At 40.5% G+C, this 25,969-nt stretch overlaps 6 protein-coding genes across 7 annotated transcripts; 4 read left to right on the forward strand and 2 right to left on the reverse strand.

Annotated features, from left to right (window-relative positions):
- Positions 1-982: 982 nt before the first annotated feature.
- LOC117783833 (malate dehydrogenase, mitochondrial-like) lies at positions 983-2,602 on the reverse strand. Its single transcript, XM_034621381.1, has one exon. The coding sequence runs from the start codon at positions 2,569-2,571 to the stop codon at positions 1,462-1,464; it is 1,110 nt and encodes a 369-aa protein (XP_034477272.1). The 5' UTR covers positions 2,572-2,602; the 3' UTR covers positions 983-1,461.
- A 1,196-nt stretch (positions 2,603-3,798) lies between these two features.
- LOC117784112 lies at positions 3,799-5,429 on the forward strand. Its single transcript, XM_034621761.1, has 2 exons — positions 3,799-3,941; positions 4,539-5,429. The coding sequence occupies exons 1-2, from the start codon at positions 3,930-3,932 to the stop codon at positions 4,875-4,877; spliced, it is 351 nt and encodes a 116-aa protein (XP_034477652.1). The 5' UTR covers positions 3,799-3,929; the 3' UTR covers positions 4,878-5,429.
- A 689-nt stretch (positions 5,430-6,118) lies between these two features.
- Positions 6,119-11,642, reverse strand: LOC117785875. The gene is made up of 7 exons (XM_034624134.1): positions 11,222-11,642; positions 8,423-10,902; positions 7,974-8,296; positions 7,612-7,890; positions 7,066-7,432; positions 6,763-6,938; positions 6,119-6,682 (listed from the first exon to the last, which is right to left on the reverse strand). The coding sequence occupies exons 1-7, from the start codon at positions 11,508-11,510 to the stop codon at positions 6,535-6,537; spliced, it is 4,062 nt and encodes a 1,353-aa protein (XP_034480025.1). The 5' UTR covers positions 11,511-11,642; the 3' UTR covers positions 6,119-6,534.
- A 1,758-nt stretch (positions 11,643-13,400) lies between these two features.
- On the forward strand, positions 13,401-15,132 carry LOC117785876 (40S ribosomal protein S16). The gene is made up of 5 exons (XM_034624136.1): positions 13,401-13,471; positions 13,539-13,580; positions 13,780-13,911; positions 14,133-14,247; positions 14,879-15,132. The coding sequence occupies exons 1-5, from the start codon at positions 13,460-13,462 to the stop codon at positions 15,022-15,024; spliced, it is 447 nt and encodes a 148-aa protein (XP_034480027.1). The 5' UTR covers positions 13,401-13,459; the 3' UTR covers positions 15,025-15,132.
- Positions 15,133-17,623: 2,491 nt separating this feature from the next.
- Positions 17,624-21,701, forward strand: LOC117784520 (structural maintenance of chromosomes protein 2). The gene is made up of 8 exons (XM_034622273.1): positions 17,624-17,835; positions 17,904-18,215; positions 18,272-19,001; positions 19,075-19,502; positions 19,568-19,714; positions 19,777-19,899; positions 19,960-20,153; positions 20,215-21,701. The coding sequence occupies exons 1-8, from the start codon at positions 17,668-17,670 to the stop codon at positions 21,644-21,646; spliced, it is 3,534 nt and encodes a 1,177-aa protein (XP_034478164.1). The 5' UTR covers positions 17,624-17,667; the 3' UTR covers positions 21,647-21,701.
- Positions 21,702-22,773: 1,072 nt separating this feature from the next.
- On the forward strand, positions 22,774-25,572 carry LOC117785305 (putative mediator of RNA polymerase II transcription subunit 26). Of its 2 annotated transcripts, none has more exons than XM_034623246.1 (3): positions 22,774-23,007; positions 23,630-23,785; positions 23,840-25,572. In XM_034623246.1, the coding sequence occupies exons 1-3, from the start codon at positions 23,005-23,007 to the stop codon at positions 25,151-25,153; spliced, it is 1,473 nt and encodes a 490-aa protein (XP_034479137.1). In that variant the 5' UTR covers positions 22,774-23,004; the 3' UTR covers positions 25,154-25,572. The 2 variants fall into 2 exon arrangements, with proteins under 2 accessions (XP_034479137.1, XP_034479138.1); XM_034623247.1 differs by lacking the exon at positions 22,774-23,007 and adding an exon at positions 23,476-23,541.
- The last annotated feature ends 397 nt before the right edge of the window (positions 25,573-25,969 follow it).

Consider the following 25,969-nt stretch of genomic DNA (forward strand, 5'->3'; position numbering starts at 1 on the left):
AATGCATATGCATACAATAAATCATTTAGTATAGCTTACTTCGAATGCCTAATGCTATTCTTGGCATTTGTTCCACCAAGAACACTGCCTAGCTACCTCATCTGTGAGGATAAGCTACTCGGTCACCTGTACTAAATATTCAAATATAATTTAAAATAAATTTAAAATACCAAAACTGAACCACGAACAACTAACTTAGTTATATTTTGATGCTTTCACCAATATACATATAAAACACATTAAGTAAATTCAATTAAATACTTACTTTTTCTTCAGGCTTATTTAATTTTTTTTTTTTATAACGCACACGTGGTTGCTTTTGTTGCAAAAATTTGAAAGAATACAAAGGTGGAATTGCACAGAGAACGCAACACAATGGACGACACGAGCGAAAACATAACAACATCAACAATTGTTGTCCATACATTTTCTGTCGTGTCCTGGGCCGAAACGTATTTCTGTAGGCCGAAGTCATTTTATTTGCCGACCCAAAGCTGCATCGCACACGACAGAACGAAAATGTTGAGTTGCAACATGTTCATATCCGTTACCTGCGCTTTGAAGAGCTTGCTGGCGAGTGTTGACCGGAACTTCAGTTTTCGCTCGCTTATGATCCGCTTACAGACCGTTCTTAGGTCATGAGCGTAACTTGTCCGATTCTACTCTCATTTTCGAACATTTTGCGACATGCTCGCTCAACGTCCGCACTTTGGTCTACTGGGTCGTCAACGAAGTTTTGGCGCACTGGGATTGATTTGAGAATTATATAAGCAGTGAAAAAATGACTGCTTGCACTGCTGTGTGATGTTGATGCAAGCAGTGCATCTGCAGTGAGTAAACGTTGCTGTCAACAGAGTGTTTCATTTGAACCGTATGATTCATATTCAAGGCAACGAGTGAAAAAACAATTATGTATTTTCGAGCATTTTCTTGTTTTATATAATCTAAATAGCTGTAGTTTGTACGGAATAAATTACAATAATTGAACTATAAATTGATTGCAACAAAGTTGTTTTCTTAGAATTTGATTATTATTTACAGGAATTTGCGGGAATTTCTGATGATTTACAATAATAATGATGTAAGCTATGAGCAGTACTGTCAATAAATTTTAATTAGCTTAATTAATGAACTCGCCGTTTTCATTTGGGGGATTTTTCCGGTGTGAATAATATTTCTATCGATTTCATACGTAATCTGTTGATCTGGGCTACATTGGGGAAAAGGGGTAATTCTGTATTAGATTATTATTGCCGGAATTAAACAAATGAATGGACAGGTTAGCATTGAAATGGATTTCCATAGATGGCAGCATCGGCATCGATCACTTGTCGACTGTGTCAATTCTTATCAGCAGCAACATGATGATGATGTTTTAGCATACGTACATACATATATACTATATGAGTTGCTTGAGTGAGTTTATGAATAAGGAAACTGCATCAAGTTTGCTGCTGGGTTTCACTTGGATTCTGGGCACTCTTTCTTGGGATTGCAGATGGCTTCTTGGGCAAATTTGACGCCTTCATCGATGCTCTTCTTTAGTTCGGGCAACATTTTCTCGAGACTCTCCAGCTCATCACAATTCATGTCCGGCAGTCCGAGATTGTTCTTGATGCCATCGGGGCCGAGTTCGAGAGGCGTGGCAAAGAAGGAGGCATCGGTGACATCGGAGGCGACATAGGCACACTCGACCACGTTGGACTCGCCGTTTAGACCACGCAGCAGAGAGTGGACAAAGAGAGCAGCCGCGTAGGCCATGGAGAGGGTGGCGGAACCAGTGCCCGCCTTGGCCTTGACCACATCGGTGCCGGCCTCCTGGATGTGATGGATCAGAGCCTTAATCTGTTCCGGCGTGCCACTGAATTTGGGACAGCACTGGGAGAGAATGGGCATTATGGTGATGCCTGCATGTCCGCCAATCACCGGCAAGTTCACCTCGGCCGGATCCACCTTCAGGTGCTGGGCGATAAAGGTGCGAGCGCGGACGACGTCGAGGGTCGTGCAACCGAACATGCGATTGGGATCATAGCAATCGAGAGACTTCATCACCTCGGCTGCAATGGGCAGCACGCTGTTGATTGGATTGGTAATGAATGCGACAAGTGCCTTGGGACAGGCCTTGCTCACGGCACGTGCCACAGACATTGCCACACTCCCATTGGCGCTCAACAGCTGATCCCGGTCCATGCCCGGCTTGCGGGGCATTCCCGCTGGCACCACCACGATGTTCGAATCATGCATCGCCTCCACCATACTCGACTCTCCCTCCCCCTCAAAGCTCTCCACCTGCGCATTGGTGCAGATGTGGGACATGTCCATAGCAACGCCTTTCACCAATTTGATGTCGTGCAGCGATAGCTCACAGACCAACGGATTCTGCTTCAGCATCAGACTCAACGGCTGACCAATCCCACCCGACGCACCCACGACAGTCACCTTGTAGTTACGCACACTGTTCCCGCTCCAGTTGCCATATGTTCCTTGGATTACCGCCTTGCATTTGCACATCTTCAGGCAACTCTGAGATCTCCTCATCCATATTCCAAAGCCCATGCCACATGTCTGCATTTTGCCAAAAGATAAAAAAAATTACTTGGAATAAGATTTTGATGAACCTGTTATAACAGATATTCTATTGAAATTTTATTTTTTAGAAATTGTAAAACCCACACATGTTATGATTAATACCTGAAAAGTAGGCCTAACTTTTACAACCAGAACATGACTAAATGACTAAAAAAAAAAATTAAAGCTCGACTATAAGTTACTCTGTATCCTAACATGAACCATATTTCCTTGATTTGTTTCTTTGTTTATCATTCAATGGTTATTTCATTTTCTGGTTATATAGAGATCGATGTAAAGTAACTGCTTAAGTTTTTTCCCCAATGAGTGTTACCAACATATTTTTTGACCAATTTAAAAAAAACCTTTAGTTGTCTGCTCCAATCAACATTGGTGTACACCAAGCTCATTTGGTATACATTTTTTTACACACTTAACATAAAGTTTTGGATAAGAAAATTCTTGTTTTAAGCAAGGCTGCAAACCGGTTCTGAACCAAACCTCGTTCAACCGGTTCGGTTCGGGTTTTAAAGCACTCCGAACCGAATCATGAACGGAATCTTTGTAATTATTTATCCCGCGAACCCCAACATGGTCCGAACTACATTCTTAAAAAATAGGTTCGGCTCGAAAATTAAATATTTTCATAAATTTTAAACTTTTTTAATATTGGACCAAGAGTTAGAATCAAAATTAGTCATATTTAGGGTTTTGAACAAAATTAGATTACTTACCAAATTCTAATTTTTTATTCAACATTTAATTAGTTTAAAAATTTAAGAAAAAATGTAATCAATAAAAAAATTTTGTTTTATTTAATTGAACTAAGGTTTAAATGGACTACACTTAATTTTTAGAAAAAATTTTCCCTGAAAAGATTTTGTAAAAATTAAAGAGCCTCAATATATCGAGACATCAACCGATGAATAAATGTCTCCAGGTTTATCGTAAATATTGTGTGTCTAGGGTATACAACAGTCGGTCAGTCACCCATTGGTCGACAACGAGTAAATCACATTTTTTGGTCATTCATTCGAGTATTGCGAAAGTAATCAGAAACGATCTTTAGCACCGACCAATGCCCGACGCCGATACCCGAGCACGATTGCAGAGCCGAAACTACTCGTGCAGCCCGAAGTGTTCATCCAAGGCAAGTGGGTAGATGGGCAAGTGGGTGCGATGTTTGGTGGTATAAAATGTTAGGCGCTATCAAGAGCGACTTCCAGTTGCTGCCGGCTCCGCTATCAACTCGTATAGCAAAACAGAAAACAGAATAAATACGAACTGTCAACGTCCTCGTTTGTCTACTTGTCAAATCATATATTAATCAATCGCGGGTCCATTTAGTATTAACACTCAGAATGGTTCAAGAAGTGAGTATAGACAAAGTAAATATATATCGATGGCTGAAAATAATAAAAGCCTACAGTTATTCAATGTCTTCTAAATTTTATCAAAGAGATATTTTCAAACTTGACATTAATTTCTATTCATTTTACGCCAAAATATCTCTGATATAGTTATCAAATCCCTTAACCAGACATTGAAAAACCAGCCAATAATTGACAATTCAGTTTTTTAAGTAAAAATCGTGAAACGTGTTGAGAAGAAATTTAGTCGAGTCCCGAAAATTATCTTCCTTTTGAGTGCATTATATTTAATGGATGGGCCGAAATGCAAACAAATCTTGTTTCTTCTGGTTGAAATTGAGATTGAAAATTGACATTTATGATGTTATTTGTCAAAACTAACCTGAACCAGAAAGAAGCGCCGGTCACAATTTAAATATTCCCCAAATCACAGCCAAAATTTCTAAATAGGGTCAATGGCTGTGTCATGCACAACACTTCATCCCATGTCACATGACTGGTCGCCACACTCAGCTGACTTTATTTATTTATTTTTTTTATCTTAATTTCGACATTTGCCGGTTAATAGCTAATCAAGTGGTTTGTCTCTCTGCTTTTCAGAAACTCGACAACAAGCTAGTGGTGCTGCTGGTTTTGCTTCTGGTCGCGTGTCTCTCACAAAGTGCCAATTGCAGACCCTCCTCCTCCGGTGCCGGGGACGCTGAGTCACAGACCAGGCTGCAGGTCGATCCCAGCGAGTATCCCGGCAATTTGACCCCAGAGACCATTCGCAAGGTGCAACAGTGCGAAATGGATCAGGCAACAATGGAACTATGCATGCGCTGTGCCAAGGTCACCAAATCGGAGATCATATATCCCATGTGCTGCAACAATGATGATCGTGTCAAGGATTGGTGTTATGACTACGTTTTCTATGGCAACGACACCGATGGCAACTGAACTCAACTCAACCCCTGATTTGGGTGTTGAATTAACTAGGATACTTACTTCTGCCAAATTCTATTCTATTCTATTCCTGCGGACACTGCGGATCGATTGGCTGTGATATAAAAGGCAATATTAATGTTTATACATATTAACATATACAATACCATATTTCTAGCTAGTAATAAATCCAATTTTTGCGCTCTGAGCTGCATAAGAACTTAAAAAACGGATCGACTTTTTATTGCAAATATTGTTTTCAAGTATTCTCAAGAACAAAGATCAATCAAACGGCGAAATTACTGAAAAAATGTCTATCTGTATATTGCAATGAATCGACCGTCTCATTTTACTCTCATTATACCCTGTAACCATTAAAGGTGGGAACAGTAGACATTTCAAAGGATTCTTGTGTATTGTTAATATAAGATAATATAACTTTCCTCGTGACTGCCCTGCATAACTTTACTTAAGAAATTTGATGTAAACAATTCTACTGACTGCAATAACTAACCAAAACAGAATTAATTTGAGTAAAATATAATTTTTATTAATATGCACTATAAATTCGAATATATTTTTTACCTACATAATTATATGGGCCCGCGACATTTCGTTATGGTACGAAAAAATTTCATAAAATAAAGCAAGTCAAAGTTTTTTTTTTTAAATCTGAGTAGAAATTCAGTTTAAATATATTTAGTGAAAACAATGAGAAAAATCAAACTGCGAGATACACGAACTATATAGGTTTTTGACTGTGGATAATATTTCTGTGGAAATATCAATATCTTGTTATGCAATTATTGTCAGCTTAACGTTAACAAGATATCTCAAGATATACTCCATGTATTTCTTTTGATTTGAGGAACCGCCCTTCTCAATATAATTGACACCTTAATATGTTTGTTTCAAATATTTTTTATTCTTTTGTAAATTTTTGTGTTTGATTCTCATGTATTTTTTGTATTATATTTTTAGAAAACTTTATAATATTTACATTTTTAAATGAAGTATTCAATGCGAAATTAAATGATAATTGCAATAATAATAATCACATAATCAAATATATATATACATATATTTGGTATATATATGTATACATGCAGATGGATCGATTGGGCAAAACTTATTTAAGCCCGATTTAACTTAACGACAACTATAAATATTACAGTTCATGCTGTTGCTGGAGTTGTTGTTGTTGTTGCTTTTATATGGCAATCAAATGTTGAATTATAATTGAAATGAAAAAGAAATGCACAATCCGTTCGAACGGGACTAAAGGAAGTTCCGGGCCCGACATCACATCGAACTTGCACTAGTTAACAACACCACGTGAATTGTAACTTTACGATATATAAATGTATGTAACAAACATGTTTCAACAAGAAACGAGATACATATATATCTAATTAAATATATATATGTATATTCAGTCACTCGATCGATCTGCGAACTCATTAGTATTTGTTTCTTGTACTGTTGTTGTTGTTTTGTTGTTGTTCGTCTTGTCGCTCGATGACTGAAAGCAACATTTAAATTTAAAGTCGCGTGAAGAGTTCAACTTACCAGAATTCAAGCACGCTATTAAAAATGAATTTTTGTTTCTGTTTTTGGCTTTTTTTTGTGGTTTTTAAAGAAATATGTTGTCGCTGCAGCAGCTCAGTGTGACTCAGATGGCTGCAGCGGCTGTGGACGTGGCAGATGACGCCGACTCTACCTCCATCTCCACACGCGTCAAATGCAGGTACGAACAGTCGACATCCTCGCAGCGACCCATCAGCTCAAAGGGACAGACGGTGGCATTGACATTCAGCTGGCTGCAAGTAGCACAACAAACAACAACAGACAAATGCATTTGGATGACGGCGGCTGCAACTGCAAGTGAATCATCACACACCTGTTGTAGTTGCGCGACATCGGAGTGCGGTACTCTCCAAGCAGGGATTCCCCTTCTCCGGCAGATGAAGCGCATAGTTCTCGCATAAAGCTGACGGTGTAGGGCGAAACATCTTGGACAGGCTGCGTACGGAAGTCGAAGCTGGCCATGTTATCTGCTGAATCTCTTGGCGTTGTCTGCAAGTAAACTCAACCAATTTGTTAGTATGGGGTTAGCACAGTTAGAGGCAACAAACAGTGGTAAATCGAGACAAGTTCTTAGAATTAGTTGAAAGCAATAGAAGAATATGTAAAATCCACGCACATCAACGTCCAGCTGTGTCTCAATCGTCGCTGCATCTTCTCCTGCCATTGCTACTTCTATCGAATCACATCCAATTGGTTGCTCCTTCTGCTTTAGCTCCTCTTGCTGAATGCTGATCTCTTTCTCTTTCTCGTTCTCATTCTCATTTTCAGTCTGCTTTTGAGTGACACTGTTGATGCCGTTGGTATCGATAAATTGTGGAGTAACTTCAGTTGCTGGCAATGATTGGGACTCTGACTCTGGTTGAGCTTCCTCGGCGGCCAACGTAACGGTGTCCTCATATTTGACAATTGAGTTGTACAAACGAATCTGTTTGGTTAGCTGCGTGGACTTGAGCATTATCTCAGCCTTGCCTGGATCCAGTAACCTGAAAATAATCCAAACTGTAATTGAGACCGAATAAACAGAAAGATTGTTGCGTCCGCTTTTGTCCACGCTGGCGTTTCCCACGATAATGGTTGAACCCTTGTCGTTGTTGTCCACCACAGCAACCAGATATTACTGAAGCTGCTGCTGTTGTTCTGGTTGTTGTTGTTGTTGTAGTACCTGTAGTCTGAGCCCTGAAGGCCACTGCCCAGATCCATGGCAGCGTTGCGCAGTTTGTTGCGCTTCTGCTTGAGCGATATGATGATCTCATGGCTGGCTTGGATTTCAGGCTGTATTCGCGACAGTTTCGCCTCCTCCAGCTTCATTGCCTGCCTGACGGACTGCATCTCTGCAAACAGTTCCTCATAGCGGTGCGAGTAACGCAGTCGTGCGATCTTTGACAGCTTCGCCTCCTCCACCATACGTATCGACTTTTCCAGGTTCGTAATCATGCTGCCGCTGTAAAATGTCCACACAAAATGAGTAACTTCATCCCATACACAGACACACTTGGATCTAATAAGGAACAAGGAAACAAATACCCGATTTTAAGAAATGAACTTTCAAATGCCTTCAGCCGGCTTTCCTTCGATGGCATCTTTTCCGTCGTCTTGGACGTGGTTGGCATATCGCTATCCTTGCTGCTTTCAACTGACGCAGTCTTTGGCATTGCTCCATTTGCAGTTGTTTCTGTTGCCGTCTTTTCGATCTCAGCTTTGGCTTTAGCATTCGATGCGGTTGCATTGTCCTTTTTGCTAACTGTTCCTTTGGCAGCTCCAACGATTTTCTTCTTCTCAAGCAACTGCATGCGCTCAATTAGACGCAAGTACTCTTTTTGTGATGCCACCGGCAAGTGTCGCACAGCCTAGCAGGGTGAGATGGATCTGATTAATTCTAGTGCCTAAAAGGGACCTGTTCAGAGGAACCTATCCTCTTGTAACTTTCGTACAGGAGCAGATATTTATTAAGCGGCAAAGGCATTTGTACATACCACAGGCGTTGGCTTTGCTTTGTTGCTTTGCTGCACTGGTGCAGGTTTTTGAGTTAGTTTTGGTTCTAGTTTTGTCTTTTCTGCATTTTCCCCATCCGCCTTTGGTTTGGTCAAGACCAGGGGTGAAGGGGTTGGCACCTTGGAGCGCGCCTGCTTTAGGAAATCATCCAGTTTCTTCTCGAAGTACTCATTTATTACGGTGCGTCGCAAATTAGAGTTGTTGGGCGCCGTCGACGAATCGAGAATCTCTGAGATGGGAGTATTTGACCGGGTGGTAGAATTGCTGGCGCTATCCATTGCCGGGCTGAAGGGACTTGGATTGTCGGCGTAGTTTGCGTAGTTGGCGTAGCATCTTCTCAGTTCCAGCTCATCGTCACTGCCAGCCGAGGATTCGGCGAGAGTAATGACCAGCTTGTTTACCTTGATGCTCGTCGGATCGAGAGTGGTTATCAGTCGCGTTGAGCTGCCACCATTCCGAACGTGTAGTGGAGCCACTGACTCCTTGACCAGCAGCGTTGTCGGGCGCTTTAGAGGCGGTGCCAGCGATTGAGGAGGTAGTTTTGAAATCTTGCGCTTGGGTGCGGTCTTCTTATTGATTACCTTGTTGGGTTTCACAATCTTGATAATGTCTGTCGATGATGAGAGGACAGTTGGTGCTGTGGGCGTAGGAGTGGCTGCTGTTTCACAAACCTCCTCTGGCAGCTCTGGCGGAGGAACTGGCAAAGGAGCAGGGGCAGGGGCAGGAGCAGAAGCAGGCGTAGGCTCAGTCACAGGCATGGGCACAGTCACAGGCTGAGGCACAGAGTCTGGCAGTGACAAAGGCAAGAGCAATTGCTGCTGCAGCGTAGCAACCGTTTCTTCGGCCGGCTCAAGCTCAGTTGCATCAGTCGATGATGCTTGTGAAGACTGCAAGGAAGTCACCTGGAAGCGGCGAACGGCCTTCTTGAGTATCTCCGGACTATCGCCAGTGGTTTCCTCGGGCTCACTCTTCTTCTTGGACGCAATGCTGGAGAGCAAAAGCAGACGCAGCTCGTCGGGATCATCGGAGTCGTGAGCATCGGCTTCTTTTTGAATGGAAGATGTATTCTCTTCCTTGGCAGCTATAGGAGTTGTGGGCTTAAGCTTAGAGAGTAGCATGGCACGCAGAGCACCCGCCTCATCCTCGCTGGACTCAGCTTGAAATGTGCGAGAGGTTAGAGTTTGAGTTTGTGAATTGTCCATTGAGATCGATTGTATGTCGGTGAAAGAACCATGATGCGAATGCTGTTCGCTCAAATGCATTGCATCCCTGGCATCGTCGTCCTCCAGCTGCATGTGTGGAATGTGAAATGAAGGTGGTGGCGGAGGCACTTCGTCATCATCATCATCGTCAAACGGCTGCTGTTTCCTATTCTGATGATACTCTTGCTGCTCCTCCTCATCATCATCGATCACGATGGGCATGGAAACGGGTGGCAGTGAATTGGGTAAAAAGCAGCGCCAGCTCTCATCGCTGTTGACCGTCGCCTGCCAGTTGTGTGGCCACTGCTGTTGCCTATCCTCATCGCTGTCCGTCTGCGCCAGATCCATATCCACAGGCTCCTCCAAGTTAGCCGCTGGCGGACTGAACGTTGTGCGCTCCGGCGACGCTGCCGGACTAATCTCCATGAGGTCATCAATGTCGTCGCACTCGTTGCTTACCGTACTCGGCTGATGCACGCGGTTGATCATGTCTGTGGGCGAATAAGCACGCTCTGCATCCCGCTTCTTGCGCGCCATATGCTTCTTTAATATGGCCGATTTGAGTGCGATTATTCGCAGCTTGAGTTCCGGCGGTTCATCAATCTGCGGTAATTGCTGATGCGACTGCTGCTGTTGCTCCTGCTCCTCCTCTATCGCATTGGCATCATCATCTTTGTAGCTCTCAAATGCGTGCGGCGCCAGATCTTCCTTCTTCTCCTTTGGATTTGAGCTCGGACTGGGCGATTTAAGCATCCGATACTGAAGTCGCTCCTTCAGACTGTGCTTGGGCTTGATATCATAGTTCCCAGTACGTGCCAGGGCCATCCGCAGCTTATTTCGGCTCAATTTCAGCTGCTCCAGCTCCTCATGATCATCGTTCTCGTTCTCCACATTCACGTCATACTCCCCGATCTCATCCTCTGTCACACTGTCCAGCGAGTCCAGCAGAATTGCTGCCTGTTGTTGTTGTTGTTGTTGTTGCTGCTGCTGCTGGTAATAATGATTGTTGTGGTGCTCGTGACGCCGCTTTTTGCGATTCGGCTGCTCTTGGCGCTGTGATCGATGGGGATGGGCAAACGGATTGCGTCTAAGCTGTGGGCCATGTTTCTTGGCCTCCATTCGCTTGGCTTTATGCTTGCGATACTTTTTGGGCGGCTCAAACTCCTCCTCCGACAGGCTGGACACATCCGAGAGCACACTGATTGGCGAGAAGTGCTGATACTGTGAATATCTGTCAATTCTATGTGGCCTTTGATAGTCTAGAAGAAATGCAGATAAGCTTATCAGTTAAATTGTTGGCACATCAATATATGTACATATAAATAAGGCGACGCCTTCTCCCTACATACAACATACAGGTAAGTAAATACATATTATACTATCAAAGATTGACGTCGGAAAATGAAACATAATTGCTCCAAATTATAGAATTCCAATGTGTTAATCATAAAGCAAGGTCATTTTATTAGAGCAACAACATACACACACACGCACACTGATTCGTGTATGTATGTGTATGAATGTGCTCACATAAGACAAGAACGTGTTGCTTCGGTTTAAATATGAGACAGCCCTTACTATATTGATTGGCCAGATTGGCGGAGAGCATGTCCATCTTTTCAATATCCTTGCTCTTGTCCTCGAGCTGCTGTATACGGGCACGCAGTTTGAACTCTTCGTCCTCGGAGGATATGATCATTTCGAATTCATCGACTATTTCGCCCTCCTCGCGGTCTTCTTCTTCGGCGCCATTTCCATTATCGACAATTCCAGCGTCTTTGATCTGCGTAGTTTGTGCCGACTTCTTGGCACTGCAGCCATTCAATTGTTGTTCTGTCGCAAAGCTCTGCATTGCGCAGACAACCATTTTAAAAATGTGATTAAAGGCAACTTAAATATATATTTTTTTGGCGAGTTCAGCACTTTTATACGGGAACAAAAAAAAAGAACCTTCTTCGTATGTGCTTTTTTCTTTATGAAGACAGAGTTGTAATTGTATCGAATCAGTCAGATTAAGTTCGATTATTCAATAGTTCTTTCGAACGAATTAAATCCCAGATTGTAGTTCATATGGCTCACTCGCTCAGTTGTTCTGTTCGCTCATTTCGTTCATTATTCAGTTGGTCAGAGTTGGCGCCATGTCGCTTAATTTTAATTAAGGTATTGCAAATATCAAAATGCCATAACTTTGCAATAAAGTAATAATTTTAAATTGAGTTTTGTATTAATTTTAAGAAAATTTAAAATTCGAAATTTCATAAAATTTAGATAAACATTTTAATGAAGGTCAGAGGCTTCCACCTTCCGGGATCCACGAGTGTGTTCCAGGCAAAGACCTTCACAATAATGGAAGCAGCCAAACTTCTATTGGAGCAAAGTCCATTGAGCTCGATGGTGACATTCTTCTCTGATAGCCAAGCGGCCATCAAGGCTCTCAGCTCAGTCAGACAAAATTTCAGGTTAACAATAAACTGCAAGGATACACGAAATGCAGTAAGCCGACAGAATAACGTTACCCTTATATGGATTCCAGGCCATAGGGACCATCAGGGTCAGAGCTAACCACAACACCGGAAGAGGTACGACCATCTCTAAACATCATAAAAAGTAAGATACACAGTCAGCTCGCATCCCTAGCCAATGAGAAATGGAAAACTCAAATAGGGTGTATAAGAGCCAAACAGACATGACCAATCTACAACAAAAAACGTACAGAAGAGCTACTCAGCAAGTCAAGAAAATACATTGCGAGACTAACGGCCACAGTAACAGGACACCGGCATATAAGAACACATGCCGTGAAAACAGGACTGCCATTCAACCAACACTGCTTAGCTGTAAAGACGAACGGGAAGTGGAAACACCGGACTAGACACTAGACTCATTAAGACCATCACCAGACCAAATACTGAGATTTCTTAACCACAGCATGTGTCGGTCGGTGAATGGAAATAAAAAGACGTAAATTACATATATATATAATATATAATAAAGTATTGACTTGTATTGATTTGAAAACATTTATTCGCAATTACTACCGATCTTGCACAAATCCAGTGGAATAGATAATAATAATATATAATGATAATTACTACAATAAAAGTAAAATCTTAAGAACTGTTGGTGGTAGCAGTCTCCAACTTTGGGTGAAAAGTAAAAAAAATATAAATTCAAAACAATATTACGATTCTTTAAGCTAATTTAAGTTAGTTTGATTTGCACATAATTAAATTTTCTGAAATGTTGAATTTAATTAGCTGGACAACACTTTCAAGAGATTAGGCGCTTTCTCAAATTTTGAAGCTGCATATCTAAAATTTTATCAAACATTTTTTTTCTCCAATTAATTACAATTATCTAATGCAAGCAATTGTTTAATAAGTAAATGTCGCACCTTTCGTTCTGCTTTCGTCACTAGCTTGGACGGCAGTCCGCAGTGATTTTTAATTTAAATCGCGCGCCTAAGAGAATGGTCGACAGGTTGTGGCGGTCGGTCAATTGACTAGAATAGACTGAAAATATATGATGGCCCATTGGTTGATTCGTTGATGAAAAGACCAAACTTAATTCTTTAACTGGAGAACAATGATCAATAATAGTATGTATTTTTATTCTGCATGAAAAATTAAATGGTTTATTTAAAACGCTAACATTCGATACACGCAGCTTTATCGAAAATGGTTTAGGGCTGTCTCAGTTCGCCAGTGCTGTAATGATATGAATACGCCATCTATGTGTCAAAAAGCGAACTAAAAAATTTGAGTTCAGTGTCAAAAGCCGCACTTCCGCTCTTTTCTACCCAACTCGCGGAGCAAAATGCAGCAAAAGGTATTGTGGTTGTGAAAAATATGCGAATTGTGTTGAACTAAAATGTTGCAAATATTTATTTTTATAGCGCAGAGAACCCGTGCAGGCCGTTCAAGTCTTCGGACGCAAGGTGCGTGTTAAAATACCAATTTAAAACAATAAAAGTTATTGCACGTGTCCAACAATCATTGGACAGACATTAATCGACGCTCGTTCGTTCACACGACGTTTGCTGAGGTTATGTTTATTTGTGTGTGCGATGATTTTTGTTGTTTCCAAAAAATGATTTACTAAATTATAATGTGATTAATGTGCTATTCTGTTTGCAGAAAACCGCCACTGCGGTCGCTTACTGCAAGCGTGGCAGCGGTCTCCTGAGGGTAAACGGACGCCCTCTCGACCAGATTGAGCCCAAAGTGCTGCAATACAAATTGCAGGAGCCGCTCTTGTTGCTCGGCAAGGTGAGTGCGGACGCGGAAGCGGTAACGGTTATGGTTGTGACAACGGTTACGGTTAAGCCAGTGTGTACACACTGAATTGATATACATTAAAATGATGATAACATTTATCCCGAACTTGAAGACCAATGAGAATACATTTGTTTCTGATCTCTTTGTTTAGAATAACTCATTTAAATTTGATTCAATGATAGTAAACTAATGTATGACTTTTTATATTACAGGAGAAGTTCGCCGGTGTCGACATCCGTGTGCGCGTCAGCGGTGGCGGTCACGTCGCCCAGATCTACGCCATCCGCCAGGCCATTTCCAAGGCCCTGGTTGCCTTCTATCAGAAATGTGAGTATTTAATTAGATTTATCAGTATCTTATGTTGTTTGCCCAATAAGGTTATTGTTCGAAAGATTAACGACTTTCTTGCAATTTATAAAATTGAGAGGGCTAGAGAAACCACCATTATGAGCATATACCAACCAAACTGTAAGCATATAAAACCAGCACAGATTGGGTGATGCGGCAAAAACATGAATACCATTAATGATATAGACTGATGGGATATATCAGTAGCACCTTCTACCAGATTTTTGTTGGAATCCTTTGTCCTTTCCAATGAAAGACAAGTGCAAGGGAGAATAAGTGAATGTGGCAATCAAATAGAGCAACTTGAGCAATTTTCATTGCAGTTGCTATTTGAGGCAACATCGACACATTTTATTAGATGAATCAGTTTCTGTAATATTGAAGAAAAGCACCTTCTACCAGATTTTTGTTGGAACCCTTTGTCATTTCCAACGAAAGACAAGTGCAAGGAAGAATAAGTGAATGTGGCAATCAAATAGAGCAACTTGAGCAATTTTCATTGCAGTTGCTATTTGAGGCTACATCGACACATTTTATTAGATGAATCCGTTTTTTTTCATTCTCAGCGAGATCTGTAAAGCATACTTATATTCTTGTTAATTTATTGCAGACGTTGACGAGGCCTCCAAGAAGGAAATCAAGGACATCCTGGTCCAATACGACAGAACCCTGCTGGTTGGCGATCCACGTCGCTGCGAGCCAAAGAAGTTCGGTGGTCCAGGTGCCCGTGCTCGTTACCAGAAGTCGTACCGTTAATCTTTCTGCTGCTTTTCAAATTGGATTAGATACTTTGTACAACTTGAAAATATTTGCGTGTTTTCTCCATTTCGAGAATCATGTGAATAAACGGAATAATTAACTTTATGTTCTACAAACTTATAATTACTTGGTTTCGTTTGGGACTTCATATATATATATATGACAATATACATGTCGCTAATTTAATTGAAGGCATACACCGTGATTCAGAATTATTTGTTCCATAAGTGTTCTGTGTTTTAAAATATGAGTCATCAAGAAAATGAGCAATTACAATACGAGAGCAAGCTGAAAATATTCGAGATGGTTAAGGAAGAACCACATTTTTTAAATCTATATTCTGAACGGATATTAAAGGCGAATTGCTTAGAATTTTAAATAAACAGCCAAAGCGATGTTCTGTTTGAGGCATAATCGATATGACGGAATATATCATTATCGTGTAACATATCGATATACTTTGACGTATATTCTCAATAGTTGATATTTTTAAAATATCTGTATCAATAATAGTTTAATATGTATGATTAAAATATCATTTTTCATTGATACTTAAAAAGAAAGTAAGGAAAATAGCGATCATTTTAAATATGTGGGCGCTTCTTTAAATTTGTCGTGTTTCCACTTTAAATTGGTTGTAGTTGACAGGGACCGTAACAATTATAAGTTTTATTTTAAAAATCTCTCTTTAATGATTGTATAATGATTTTTACGATTTTCTTCAGCAATAATAATTATTTTTGTTTAAAAAAAATAAAACTCAAAAATAATGGTTATTTTTTATCAAAAACATAAAACTCAACAATATTGATTATTTTTGATCAAAAAAAATAAAACTAAAAAAATATTGATAAAAAATTATTTTTATTTTTTTTTTTGCTCAAAATAAAACTCAACAATAGTTTATGACTTCTGTGTTAAACTTTTCATCGATATGATTAGATATTCTTGATCTATGGCTTAATACCTTTCATATGATACATCACATGTCCTTTAAGGGCGAATTTTAAGGATCCTATAAAATTTCATTTATTTCTCTACATTCTGTTGCAGTAAGTTAAATTATTAAGAAGTGAACTATCGATATTTATTGAACTGTTAAATGAATACTAATAGCTACTGCTATTTAACTTAATACTCGTTACTATTAAGGAAAATCTCTTTGCTATTATAGTTAGCGATGTCTATAGAAAAGGTCTTTTGTATTTTGGAAACGAGCCGAACGGGTGTGTGATCTTCTCAAAAGATAAGCGTTGCCGAAACAATCAGCACACTAACATAATTATACCATGTACTTATACATTTGGTTTGGGTGTGTTCCGATTAAGTATAAAACATATAAATGACACATGCAACTTCTTTGGAGCACGTGCTGATGAGGCTGTTGTACTCACTATCCTTTCAGCCTCAACACACCTAACAAAAAGCTTAAGTACAGGGTATAATAAGAGCCGTTAGTGCGCTGATTATTTTGGAAACGCTTGGCTATGCGTAGGAACTATTATTATCTATTTTTAAAATGCTTAAGGGCTTTTTACATTGGAAGGGAAACGGCTACGGATTGAAAACTCATAAAAAACCTGTATCCTAAAACAGATTTTTGTTTTAAGCCAAAAAATTATAGTTTTAGTATTTTATGGTATACTTATGATATTATGGTAACTGTAAGCCCGAAAAATCCATTATTCCTGTCATATACAAACTAATATAGATGTACTACATAAATACTGCAACAGAATATAGAGAAATAAATGAAATTTAATAGGATCCTTAAAATTCGTCCTTGAAGAACATGTGATGTATCATATGAAAGGTATTAAGCCATAGATCAAGAATATGTATCTAATCATATCGGTGAAAAGTTTAACACAGAAGTCATAAACTATTGTTGAGTTTTATTTTGAGTGAAAAAAAATAAAAATAATTTTTAATCATTTTTTGAGTTTAATTTTTTTATCAAAAATAATCATTATTGTTGTTTTATTTTTTTTTTTTCAAAAATAATCATAATTGTTGAGTTTTATGTTTTTGATCAAAAATAATCATTACTTTTGAGTTTTATTTTTTTGATCAAAATTATTTATTATTGTTGAAGAAAATCGAAAATATCAGAATTTTAAAAATCATGCGATAAATGCAGAGATTGTACAAAACTAAAGATTTTGGTGTAATAAGTTATTTTCTACGTCCATTAGAAGTGAGTGATTTTGTTGTATAAAAAAAAATATATAATCATTATTTACGGATATACTAATTCCTCTAATATTAATTAATTGCACGGATTGTGCTTGGATGCAGAGCCATAAATTTTGTTAAAAAGCAAATTTTCGTCCATGTTCCAGGAAGAAAAAACATTGGCGACAACGGCAAATACAATACAATAATGGACAAAATATCGCACAATAACATCGCATAACTATATCGATGCTAATATTATCGTCAAAAATAATATATCGTACAAAAGTATACCATCGCAAGAAATCGATCGATATATCGATGTATCAATGCTATTTCGACAACCCTTTTTATCATCCCTAGCGTCGGCATCGCAACTCCGAAAAAACGGCGGGACAAGCGCCCTTTAATTGTGTTCAATAAATTGAAATGAAATAAGTTTTGTTTTTTGCTCAAAAGTGCAAAATGTATGTTAAGAAGTTGGTGCTTGATGGATTCAAGTCCTACGGTAAGCGGACAGAGATCGAAGGCTTTGATCCAGAGTTTACAGCGATCACAGGCCTAAATGGATCTGGCAAATCAAACGTCTTGGACTCGATTTGTTTTGTGTTGGGCATAAGTAATTTGCAAAATGTAAGTAACTTAAGCAAATTGAGCTAAAGAGCAATTAATATATAATATATTTTGTGTGTGACTCTCAGGTGCGTGCATCCGCGCTGCAGGATTTGGTGTACAAGAATGGCCAGGCGGGAATAACGAAGGCAACGGTGACCATTGTATTCGACAATACAAATGCACAGCAATGCCCACCGGGCTATGAGAAGTGTCGCGAGATCTCCGTGACCCGCCAAGTTGTTGTCGGTGGCAAGAATAAGTTTCTCATTAATGGAAAGCTGGTGCAGAACAAAAAGGTGCAGGACTTTTTCTGTTCCATGCAGCTGAATGTCAACAATCCCAATTTTCTGATCATGCAGGGCAAGATTCAGCAAGTGCTAAACATGAAGCCCAAAGAGGTACGCAACAATATAGGTTATTCACACTTTAGATGTAAAGCTATGTGAATCCGCAGGTTCTGTCAATGGTTGAAGAGGCGGCAGGCACCAGTCTGTATAAGACAAAGCGAGACGCGACCAAGACCTTGATTGAAAAGAAGGAGGGAAAGGTGCGGGAAACGTCAGCTCTTTTGGAAGAGGAAGTTCTACCGAAACTGGATAAATTGCGCAAGGAGCGAGCTGCATACCAGGAATACCAGAAAACATGTCGCGATATTGATTTCCTCACCCGTATTCACATATCGTCCAAGTATCTGAAGTATTGTGATGCTTTGCAGTCGATGGAGGCCAACGAACAAAAGATAGAGAACCGCATTGCTGCTTGCCATGAGAAGAATGCCAAGAACCTGGAGGAAGTCGAGTCTATCGAAGTCAAGGTGAAGGATATACAACATAAGATTGATGCTGAAATGGGTGGCTCTCTCAAGGCGCTGGAGGAGCAGCTGTCTGCCAAGCGGGCGATTGAAGCAACCGCATCTGGAAGTCTAAAGGCCGCAAAGGGAACAATTGAGCAGGACGAGAAGAAGATTCGTATGGCCCGTAAAAACATTTCGGAAGATGAATCCGCGTTGCTTAAGAAACAGCAAGCAATGTCAAATGTTCAGGGTGAGTTCCAGAGCCTAAAAGATGCCGATGCAACGGATTCGAAGGCCTACGAGGATGCCCAGCGAAAGTATGAGGCTGTATCGCAGGGTCTTTCCACTGACGAGGATGGCCAGGCAACTACACTCCAGGAACAGTTAATTGGTAGGTCTTTAAACTCATAAAATTTAGTAGATTTTATTATTAGATTAGCTAACTTTTTGGTCCTAATCGATAGCTGCCAAGCAACAGCTGAGCGAGGCGCAGACTACAATTAAAACGTCGGAAATGGAGCTGCGATACACACGCAATCTGCTCAATCAAAAGGAGGGCGAAACCCAAAGCAACGATGCAGCCTACATAAAGGACAAAGGACTGCACGATCAGCTGGAGGCAGAGATTAAGAATCTGGAACGTCAGCTGCAGGGTCTCAACTATGAAGGTGGTCAGTTCGAGCAGTTGAAGGAGCGAAGACAAGAATTACATAATCAGGTGCGCGAGCACAAGCGTGATCTCGACAGACGCGGAGGAGCCCGCTACGATTTACAATATCAGGATCCTGAGCCGAATTTCGAACGGCGCAAAGTTCGCGGCATGGTAGGCAAGTTGTTCCAGGTCAACGACATGCGAAACTCCATGGCCCTAATGATGGCAGGCGGCGGCCACGTAAGTGCTCAGTTATCCTTAATTAAAAGCTAAGCTATAACTTGAGCTATAACTTTAAATGATAGTTAACCAGCTTTGTTACCGATGATGATGTAACGAGCAAGAAGATCTTGCAGAAAGGCAATTTGCAGCGACGCGTCACATTGATCCCTATGAACAGGATCAAGTCAAATCCTCTTAAACCGCAAGTCATCGAGTATGCAAAGAATACCGTAAGTTCAATTCATAATCTGTAATGCAGTTGATTATTTCTTAATCCGCTTTCTACCTGTAGTATGGTCATGAAAATGTGGAATCTGCATTGTCGCTCATCAGCTATGATAGCTATTATGAGCCAGTCATGAAGTTTGTTTATGGCGCCACATTGATCTGTAAAGACTTGGATGTTGCCAAAGGGGTAAGCCAAACGCTAAGAGTGATATGCATACATATTAATAAAACTTTTGAACCTCGTTAGCTGAGCGCTGATAGGAACATTGGAGGCCGCTGTGTAACTCTGGAAGGCGACGTGGTCGATTCGAACGGAACATTGTCGGGTGGCTCTGCACCGAAAGGCGCGAATATACTCGAAGATTTAAACAACATCAGGGTTTCGGAGAAGGAAGTCAATGCAAAGATGAATGAGTTGAAACAAGTGGAAGGTCACTTGAAGTAAGTTTAGAGACTGTTGTTTACTTCTATTGTTAATAAATATTCCTCCATCTCGTTTCAGTTCTATTGAAAATGTTGCTCGGACCCACAATAAACTTAAAGAATCTCTTGAGTTGCGCCAACACGAGCTTTCCATGTGCAAGAGTCGCTTGGCTCACACAGCTTTTCAGCAGAACCAAGCTGAAATCGAGGAAATGAAAGAAAAGGTGAAGACATTGGAGCAGCAAAACGCAGAGGCTCGCGAAAAGCACAAGACCTCGCAGGCCAAGGTCAAGGATGTTGAGGCAAAGTTATCAGATGCCAAGGGCTATCGAGAGCGCGAGCTCAAGGCAGTCAACAACGAAATGAAGGCTGCCAAGCAGCGTGCTGAGAAGTCGCGTGTCAACTGGAAGAAGCGGGAACAGGAGTTCGAAACGCTGCAGCTGGAAATCAGCGAGCTACAGAAAAGCATTGACACGGCCAAGGAACAGCATCAACAGATGGTAGAGAATCTCGAAAAGTACAAGGCCGAGCTGGAGGCACTGCAGCAAAACAGTTCGAGTGCAGCTACAGAGGTAGCTGAACTGGAGAGCGCAATCAAGACTCAAAAGGACAACTTGAATGGGCAGAATAAGGAAATGCGTCTGCTGCTGGGGAACAAGGAGAAAATACTGAAGCAAAATCAGGAGCTTGAGTTGGAGGTGAAAAAGAAAGAAATCGAAAAGAACAAATTAAGTGGAGAAACCAAAAATGCCAAGAAACGCATGGATGATTTAGAAATGCAGTACACTTGGATACCAGAAGAGAAGAAATGTTTTGGTATGAAGAACACGCGCTACGACTACAGTAAAGAGGATCCTGTTGAAGCCGGCAATAAACTGGGCAAAATGATGGAGAAGAAGGAGAAAATGGAACGAACGCTTAACATGAATGCCATGCAGACACTGGAACGCGAAGAAGAGAACTACAATGAGACAGTGCGACGTCGGCAAATTGTCGCAATGGATAAGGAAAAAATCAAGAAGATTATCGTCAAAATGGATGAAGAGGAACAGGACCAGGTCAAACGCGCCTGGGAGGCGGTCAATGAAAACTTTAGCGGCATATTCAGCACCCTGTTGCCCGGTGCCCAAGCATTACTCAACCCCGTCAAAACAAACGGCATCCTGAGTGGGCTCGAGATAAAAGTGGGCTTTAATGGCGTCTTTAAAGAAAGCCTGGGTGAGCTGTCGGGTGGCCAAAAATCTTTGGTAGCATTATCACTCGTCTTGGCCATGCTCAAGTTCTCACCAGCTCCGCTCTACATTCTTGATGAGGTGGATGCTGCGCTGGACATGTCGCACACTCAAAATATTGGCAGCATGTTGAAGCAACACTTTCGAAGCTCACAATTTCTTATCGTCTCCCTGAAGGATGGTCTCTTCAACCACGCCAATGTCCTGTTTCGAACTCAATTCTTGGAGGGCGTTTCTACCATCTCACGTACGGTCGGTCGTTCAGTTGCTAGACGTTAAATGTATTACCATAGTCAATAAGGCGTTACAAATAAAACTTACCTATTTTTGAATACATCTAGAAATTGTCAATTAATGGCTAATTTAAAAGGTAAGGAGATGGGCTTATAAGCATGTTTTTCATGTATAATTAGGGCCTATTTAAATTCTTTCGGTTATTGGCAGAGGCAAATATTGGTTTTCTGCAGAAGCACTTCTGATTCGGTTTAGAAAGTATAGAATCGAAATTATAACATCATTTAATACAAAGTCTATTTTAAATTTTCGCCGTTTTTAAACTTTTTTTTTTAGAATATGACTATTAGAAGGCTAGATTTGCAAAAATAATAAACAAAATATTTGTAAAATTAAAATAAAAAGTACTAAAAGAAAAGTCGAAGCATCAATGTACCCAAAACACAAAGAAAAACTTATGATTTCAGTGTATTGTATTATTTAAAAAATCTTTTAAGCCTCCTAAAAGATGTTAAAAAATGGCATTATTTCCTTTATTGCATATTTTTAATGGACACTGGGTATAAAAAAAGTATATTAGAACAGTGGCTGAGAGCTGTATAGGCAACAAATGAAAATTTTTAACGAAAAAAATGTGTAATATAAATATTCTTTAACCTGACTTACTCACCCACTGATTATAACATAAATTAAATTTTTAGTGGAAAATATTAATTAGTTTCACAATATTAATTAGTTCAAAATCATCTTTATATTTAATATATTGGAATTTTGGTCATTTGTTATCCTTTGATATTTTGAGATAACAGATATTTTACATAGGACTGCATATTGCAGACAGGTTGAGGCCGGAAAGCACTAAAATTGGTTTTTGCGTGCATTTTGCATAGTTTTGGAAAAATATTAATATTATGATCTTTGAAATTAATCAAAACTAGCAATAAAATAGCTAAGTTGACAACAGTGATTGCAGAAGATACAAAACTTAACAGAACGGACTCTGTTAATGTATCTCATCGGATGGCAGTAAATTTCCAACAGGGCTGGTTCAGTGGTATAAACGTCAAACTGACGTTTGGTCACAACGACAAAGAGAACGACACTGACAGTCGTTGGCTGTAAGTTGCATGCGCACTAGAGAGAGAGAGACAGACCGTATGGTGAGACCGTCGACGAGACGAACGCACCGCGCAAACACACACGCACACACATACACAGACAGCAACAACATGCACACATACAGTGAAACAAACGACAGAACTGCGACTACGACAATGTTGGAGGAGTGCTGCTGTGAAAAATTAAACAAAAGTGTTAAATTGGATATTTAAAAACACAACGAGGGCGAAAATAAAACATTCAACATTTCATCCCAACGCAGATTCTTAAAAAAACTCGTCAACATGGTAAGAAGGAATCGTTCAATGCATGGATTCATAATCAAAATCCCAAATCAAATCGCTTGCTTCTACACAGTGTCCGTGTATGTGTGATTGTGTGTGTGTGTGGTACAAAATTCTATAACTTGAATACGTTCTGTCGTCTGGCGGCCTGACAGACAGGTGGAGGTGGAGGTTACTTCAGGACTCTTGATTCCATTGCTTTTTATTTGCTATCCATAACGAGCAAGTGCACCGAAAATTGTTAGCTGTTCCCAACTCAATACCGGCTTCAATATCCAATATCAATATTCAAGAGAATTACTGAGGGGCAACGATTTGTACAAAAATTAACTGCGTCGATTACATTCATTTAATATTCAAAATGTAAAAAGTTCCGAATATTTGACAGCATTTTAAATCTCATTCTACAAATATAATTTTAAATTAATTTGAACTGTTCATGAAGCAACAAAAAAATTGCGAGAACAGTGTTTACCTATGAGTTTTGGCAGCGTTGCCACTGCACTTTAGAATAACAGCTGTTCTCTTAGTTCAAAAGTAATCCGATCAATTTAAAAATAAACGATTTTCTAGCTTACTTCATTCTAATTTTAACGACTTTTAAAATGTGTGTATTTCATTCAAGGATCGAGTCACAAAGCCGCAGAAGAAGATGCTCATCACGTTGCTGCGTGAGACGAAATACATGGAGGGCAAGAAGGAGAAGGAATGGTATTGGGAGAAGATTCAAGCGGCGCTAAACACCATTGGACCCAAGAAGACCATAATACAGTGGAAAAAGGTGCGTACATCTGCGTAAATGAGCTTGCCGAATTTCTAGCTAAATCCATTTCAGTGTTGGCGCGACATGCGTCTGACGACAAGAAAAAAGCTGGCCGAACTGAAGCGCTGTCAGTTATCTGGCGGATCGCCGCCGCCGGGCATTGAGCTTAACCAGGAGGACAATGATATCATCGACATTGTGGGCACAGAATACTTCTACGAGGAGATGAACGGCGAACTGAAGCCGGAAAACTTTATGACCGGCTTTGACTACGTGCCGGAGCACTTCTGCGATGCCATACTTACTGCTGCTGCGGGTCAGCAGCAACAGCACATGCAGCACCCCAAGGATCCGCAGTCTCATAGTGGCCAACAACCGCAGGATCATCACACGAACGATGGCGAGACAAACGATGCGCCTGGTTCCTCAAACGGCGGCTCCTATCAGGGCCAGAATGTGACCCAGTTGCAGACGCATAACGGTGGCGGTGGGGAGCATGGCAACGGCAACGGCTCACAGTCGCATCCGGGAATGCCACAGCATCCAGCATTTCATGGTGGTCTGCATCCGCATCTCCTGCGGCGCCAGCACACAAACGCCGCGTTACAACGAGAGACGCCTTTTGAAGAAAAGCTGCTCCAGTTTATGCAAGATGCGTTTCCCAAGAAGAGTAAAAAGCGCAAGCAACGTGATCCGGACAAGCTTTTTTTGCTGTCGCTTTATGAGGAGATCAAACGAGTTCCAGAGGAGATACGACTGGACGTGAAGTCAGAGCTGATGCAGATTTTAAAGAAATATCAGAAGAAGTCACCCGTCAAGGCGGAGAAGTCATCAGCGTCCACGTCTTCTGCCTCCAAGCAGAGCAGCAATAGCAGCAGCAGTTCGGCTGCGGCCCATCTTTCTCATAGTATGTACCAATTACAGAAGAAATATGAGAAGGGAGAAAAGGAGCCGTCGCCGCAGTCACAGGTGGATCCTGTTCCGCTTCACGCACCTCAGCAGCTACCGCTGTTCCAGCTGCAGAAGAAGTACGAAGAAAGCGCCGAGAAGGTGCATCAACAGCAAAGCGAGCAGCGCAAACTCGAGGCTGCCCACCAGCAGCAACATGCCGCCCATCAGCAGCCTCCTCCGCCGCCCAATGAGCAGCATCTGCATCATCCGCAGATGGCGCACAACATCATGTTCCCGCTGGCTCAGTTACGCAATGAGCAACCGCCGGCGCAGCAACATCACGCCCATAATCCACATCAGCAGCAACAGCATCCCCACCAGCAACAACAGCAGCAGTCCCAGCAGCATCACCCGCCAACGATCTTTGGCTCAGCGGCAAGTGCAGCCGCTATGAGCACGGATCGTCCAGCGATGTCCTACGAGAATGTCGGGTGAATGTTGAGCCGTCTGTGGGAAGCCACTTGTGGAGCGCGCCCTTCGACGGTGTCCCCCACGACGGCAGACGCGCACAACTGTTAGCAACATGCAACATGCAACAAGCAACCAGCGACTAACAGCTTGCAACCAGCAACTGTTAGCCACCAAACCCAGCTCATTGCGTCGGATCAGGCTCGATGATATCGTCGACCACTGTCGCCCATTAATCTGTCGGAACTGTGTGCAAAATTGTTTCAAACATTAGGTTTTACTCGTACTTCTAATCCTTATGCTAGTTTATCAAGTAGCCATGAAATGATCTTCATGTAAATGCCAACGGAACAATCCAAAGGCGACAAAATCATCAATAATTATGTATTAAAACTATACATAATTTATTTAATAAAATAAATATGGAAATTGTGACTTTATTTTCACTTGTAACAAATGAATTTATTGTATGTATACAAAACACACAAAATTATTAACTAAACTCACAAAAAGGAGTTGATTAATAAGCTTCATTGACATGTATGCCGTCTTTCTTTAATAATGTTCTTATTTTATTTGCAATATGCAATGCAATGTGAATAAATGTCAGCTCAAATGGGAATGGTCAAAAGGTTAACATTTCCACTTAAGAAGATTAAGATTATAATACAGTACTTATTTATATTTATATTTATATTTATATTTATATTTATATTTATATTTATATTTATATTTATATTTATATTTATATTTATATTTATATTTATATTTATATTTATATTTATATTTATATTTATATTTATATTTATATTTATATTTATATTTATATTTATATTTATATTT

The sequence above is a fragment of the Drosophila innubila genome (genome assembly GCF_004354385.1).
Source record: "Drosophila innubila isolate TH190305 chromosome 2R unlocalized genomic scaffold, UK_Dinn_1.0 1_C_2R, whole genome shotgun sequence".
NCBI lineage: Eukaryota > Metazoa > Arthropoda > Insecta > Diptera > Drosophilidae > Drosophila > Drosophila innubila.